Below are 5,574 nucleotides of genomic sequence, written 5' to 3'. Positions count from 1 at the left end.
TGCTGGGCTTGGAGTCAGGAACACTCATTTTCTTGAGTTTAAATCTGGCCTCAGACACTAGCTGTGTGACCCTAGGCAAGACATTTGACCCTGTTTGCCTCAGTTTCCTCATCCATAAAATGAGGTGGAGAAGGAAATGACAAACTGCTCCACTATCTTTGCCAAGAAAATCCCAATGGAATCATGAAGAGAAAGACATGGCTGAAATGATTGAACAACAAAAGGGACAATGGGGATAAATTACAAAGCAATGGATTGAGGTTTGCTGTGAGGAAATGATTTGGGGTGACTAGAACCCTCCCCAAATGGGACAGTGGGAGAGTTCTCCCTTACTAGTAATATTTAAGGATGCTCAGCACAGATACTACTATGGTGACTTCCTGGACTTATTTTTTCCAAAGTCATTGTGTGGAATGATCTCTGTGAATTGTAAAGAGCCATAGATACCTAAATTGGGTGGATGTCATGGGGAAACATTTTCTGTCTTTAAAAAAATCCAGAAAAAAAATGATAGATTGGGTATTTGAGAATTTATTCCAAATCTTCCACTTAAGCAGGGAGTGCAGGGCAGTCACCTCATCATCTCCCAGGTTTTTAATTTTATCAACACAGGAAGCTCTCCATGTGGAAATTCTCTTTACTGGTCAACAATTTATCTGTTAACTGATGGGTCTAGAGAGTTGCCTGGGATACTGAGATCTTATGTGAACAGTTTAGGGTCACATAGTTAGTATGCATCATTGGGGGGATTGGGTGAGGGAACATGCCCCAAAGGACTTAATCCACTGACGTCTGAAACTGCTGCCCTGTGTTCATACTCTCTTGATTGGTGAGTGTCTAATGTGAAGTGTGATATCACCAACTGCCTTTCAATCTTGCTGCCTGCCTTCTGATTTTTAATTCTGGAGCCATAATTTAATCCAATGTCACTGCAAAGAGTTTCATTATAATACTCTATGGACCTAATCACCATCCCCATAACTTTTCAAACCAAAAACTCTCCACTGTATATTTTTAATGTTCCATCTATCACAAAATCTCATCACTGGCAAACAAAACAAAACAAAACAAAAAGCAAAAGGACAACAAAACATGTCCTTTCCGCTATTAGAATGAAAGATCCTTGGGAGAAAATCTTTCAGATTTTTATTTTTTTATGTAAATCTCTAGTGCTTCTCAAAGTCCTGGGAACACAAAAAATGCATACGAAACGATTTTTTCTTTCATTAATTCATGTATCCATTCATGACTATATGACCACAATTCCAGACCTCTATACGCTAAAGAAAACTGCTTCTCCAGTTAAATGCTAAGGGAACAAGATGCTCCAGTCACACATGTCCCATAATGAGAAGGTCTGTTTGTAAGATATATTGTAATCATAGTCATATAAGGTGATGTGCAAACAATGATATAGGGATACATATAACGAAAAGGCATCACGTGGTGCTGGAGAGCTGAAGAGGTACTTCAACATCAATGAACTTATTAATAGCACAGCGCATAGCACATAGTATGAGCTTAACTACACCTGACAAGTAAGAAACTCAATGAGGCGCTAGACACACAGACAGACAGACAGGCAGGCAGGCAGGCAGATAGACAGACAGACAGGCAGATAATGATTAGGTAGATAGGCAGATAGATACAGATAGATAGATAGACAGACAGATAGACAAATAGGGGTGGATATTAATGGACATACATACACTCACACCCTAGTAAGACATTTTGGCAGACAGGCTAAAAAAGACTGAGAATATCCGAGGAGTCTCAAAACTTCAGTGAATGGGGGATATCCATAGCAAGCGCGTGAAGACTTGCTCTGATGGCATGGGCAGAGGAGAACAATTTGTTCCGGAGGCCATGAAGGCAGCTGAAGCAGGCTCTGTGGAGGCTCAGGGCTTGGTTTGAAATTGTGGACACCAAAGTCATCCTCTGAATCCCAAGCCATCCCCAGCGATCTCATCTCTGTTCTGCCACCAGATTGTGGTGACACCGGGAGAGAGTGAGGCCAACAACTTCATGCAACTTTTCCTCATTTAAATCCAATTTATGCATGAATCAAAACACATCACCCACACCATTTTTTTTTCACTTTTACCTGATTCAAAGTAATGCGGTGATAAGCAAATGATTGAAGCAGCGGTGCAGATACGCGGTAGCTGTCATCACAAGCCTGCGTACAGGCGGCCCAGGCCACAGGGTCACCGTCTCACTAGAAGCAGCAGGGATCTGGCAGTCCCCTGGACGTCTGGGAAATTTTTTTAAGGACTGCACTGTTCACCTCCTGGTGTGAAGAAGGGCTTAGAAAAGGTGCCCCGCCCTTCACGCCTCGCGAGAGCCTCACCCAGCCTCGCGAGAGCCTCGCCCGGCCTCGCGAGAGCCTCACCCGCTTCGCGCCTCACCCCGCCTCGCGAGAACTTCACCCCGCCTCGCCCCGCCTCGCGAGCGCTTCACCCCGCTTCGCGCCTCACCCCGCCTCGCCAGCCCCTCACCCCGCTTCGCGCCTCACCCCGCTTCGTGCCTCACCCCGCCTCGCCAGCGCCTCACCCCGCCTCGCCGGCGCCTCACCCAGCTTCGCGCCTCACCCCGCCTCGCCAGCGCCTCACCCCACTGGCAAGTACCTCACCCCGCCTCGCTTTGCGCTCCCCTCCCCCCGCCTCGCGTGCTTCATCTGAACCTGCTGAGATTTTCTTGAAAAAATGGTGGAAGCAGATCGTCCGGGGAAGTTGTTTATAGGAGGCCTCAATACGGAAACAAATGAAAAAGATCTTGAATCAGTTTTTGGAAAATATGGCCGCATAGTAGAAGTTCTGTTGATGAAAGATCGGGAAACCAACAAATCCAGAGGCTTTGCTTTTGTTACTTTCGAGAATCCCGCTGATGCAAAAGATGCTGCAAGAGACATGAATGGAAAGTCTTTAGATGGAAAACCAATTAAGGTGGAACAAGCCACCAAACCATCGTTTGAAAGAGGCGGTAGGCGGGGCCCACCCCCTCCAAGAAGCAGAGGTCCTACAAGAAGTCTTAGAGGTGGAAGAGGAGGAGGTGGTGGAGCAAGAGGGCCACCTCGAGGAGGGCACATGGATGACAGCGGATATTCTCTTAATTTCACCATGGGTTCTTCCAGGGGACCACTCCCAGTTAAAAGAGGTCCACCTCCACGAAGTGGGGGACCTCCACCTAAAAGATCTGCACCTTCTGGACCAGTGCGTAGCAGTAGTGGAATGAGAGGAAGAGGGCCAGTGTCTCGTGGAAGAGATAACTATGGAGGTCCTCCACGAAGAGAACCAGTGTCATCACGTAGAGATGTGTATATGTCACCAAGAGATGATAGTTACGGTACTAAAGAGAGTTATTCAAGCAGAGATTATGCAAGTCGGGATACCAGAGATTATGCTCCACCTCCAAGGGACTATACATACCGTGACTATGGCCATTCTAGCTCACGTGATGAATATACGTCTAGAGGATACAATGACCGTGATAGCTATGGTGGAGGTCGTGATAGAGACTATTCAGATCATCCAAGTGCAGGATCCTACAGAGATTCTTATGAAAGTTATGGTAATTCTCGCAGTGCTCCTCCTGCTCGAGGGCCTCCTCCCTCTTATGGAGGAAGTAGTCGCTATGATGATTATAGCAGCACAAGAGATGGATATGGTGGAAGTCGTGAAAGTTACTCAAGCAGCCGAAGCGACATCTATTCAAGTGGTCGTGATCGTGTTGGCAGACAAGAAAGAGGGCTACCTCCTTCGATGGATAGGGGATATCCTGCCCCTCATGAGTCATACAGCAGTTCAAGCTGTGGAGGGCCAAGAGGTGGTGGCCGTGGGGGAAGCCGATCTGAAAGAGGAGGCAGAAGCAGATATTAAAAGAAATATAAGCTTTTTCAACCAAAATGCCTTTTCAAAGAAATTGGGAATTGAGTTAATTTTAAGTGTCTAGGAAATTACACTTTGTTGTTTTGTGCCTTCTAAGTAACCTCCATGATATTCGATTCTTGCAAAAGCTAAAATTGTTTGAAGAAAGTTTAAAAAGAGTTCATATTTCATTCATGCAGTAAATTATAAAATTTGAAGTTAGTGTTGTGATTTTGAAAATAAAGTTTTTCTAAACTTAAAAAAAAGAAGGTGCCCTAAAAATTGTCTGCTTACTTAACCCTAGCCTGAATACTGAGGCAGGCAGGGATCCCACCCTAGGGGAGATACACAAAAAATGTATAGGCCAATGAGAACAAGGCCTTTGATACTGTCATTCATTAGGGTTTATGGAAAACTACATCAAAATTTGGTGGCCTGAACGAGTTTATCAGTATTGTATATCAATTTCATGAAAGCATACTTGCCTGAGTTGCATAATAGATAATGCTCCAGTGCTTTTCCAGCCACTGATGGAGTGAAACAAAGCTTTGTATTTGCTCCCATACTTTTTAGCATAATATTTTCAGCAATTTTTCTCAGATGGCTTCAATAAGGATCAGCTACTGCACTGATGGTAAATTATTTAACTTGAAAAGGTTACAAGCTAACATTAAGATGGAGAGAAAGTTGGTGTATGACTTTTTGTTCTCAGGTAATTGTACACTTAATGCAGCCCCTGAAGTTGAAATGCAACAAAGTATGGATCTATTCTCTGCTGCTTATGCTAATTTTGGCCCAAAAATTAACACCAAGAAAACACCAGTTCTACCAGCCAGCACCAAAATATCCATATCTGGACCCATTGGTTACAGTAAATGGAGAAGTTTTGAATAATGTGAATAAGTTCACCTACATTGGCAATTTACTTAACAGGGTTGCACACATTGATAATGAAATTGACTCAGTATTTCAGCAATCCAGCTAGCAGCTGCTGTGGAGGGTATAAAATCAACAACAACCAGCTCACAGAATGCTGCAAAAGCCCAGGTTCCTTGGATCTGCTTTACTAAGGAAAACAACATTAAGGGGCTAACAATCTTACTTTAATTCAGCATACAAATACCATTCACTTAGTTCAGGGGAAAAAGCCAGCACCCTGAACTTCAGAGCAAATACAAACAAATTACAAACATCGACAGACCAAATACAATTCATGGTTACCAACATCTAAGTTCAGTCGGGAGCTCATCACAAAGGCTTGCCCAGAGTCACGAGTGCCAGCACTGCTTGTGGGTCAGAGCTCCGAAAAAGAAAAAGCAACCCCTGGTTTTGTATCTTTTTCAGGGTCAAGGATGAGTCACACTTGTGACTCACTCACATGACCTAAAATCGTCACAAAGATGAGACTTAAACCCACGTGGTCTAAAAGGCTCTAATGTCACAACCGTGTCACTCAAACCCATGTAAACTAGGCTTTCCCTTGAGGCAAGGAGGTCTTCAAGGACTCCTAATTTAATCAAGGAAGTAAAGGCCAAACTCTTCAAGGGCACTTGGTTGAACTAAGTGCTGAGAGCCCATTTTGATTGCCAGCACACTCCACCGCTGCTCTACCATACATGACTTTACATAGTCTAAATAGCCATGGATCCTGGAACAAATAGAAGCATTATACAGTGTGATCCAATCACACAGGAACCTAAAACATATC

General features: G+C 44.2%; 1 protein-coding gene across 1 annotated transcript; it reads left to right on the top strand.

Moving 5' to 3' along the window:
* The first annotated feature begins 2,705 nt into the window (after nt 1-2,705).
* On the top strand, nt 2,706-3,878 carry LOC118844424 (RNA-binding motif protein, X chromosome-like). The gene has a single exon (XM_036752312.1). The coding sequence runs from the start codon at nt 2,706-2,708 to the stop codon at nt 3,876-3,878; it is 1,173 nt and encodes a 390-aa protein (XP_036608207.1).
* Nucleotides 3,879-5,574: the final 1,696 nt, after the last annotated feature.

This window comes from Trichosurus vulpecula, chromosome 3 (assembly GCF_011100635.1).
Source record: "Trichosurus vulpecula isolate mTriVul1 chromosome 3, mTriVul1.pri, whole genome shotgun sequence".
Taxonomy (NCBI): domain Eukaryota; kingdom Metazoa; phylum Chordata; class Mammalia; order Diprotodontia; family Phalangeridae; genus Trichosurus; species Trichosurus vulpecula.
The sequence above is the reverse complement of the archived record's forward strand: the minus strand, read 5'-3'. Positions and strand labels throughout refer to the sequence as shown.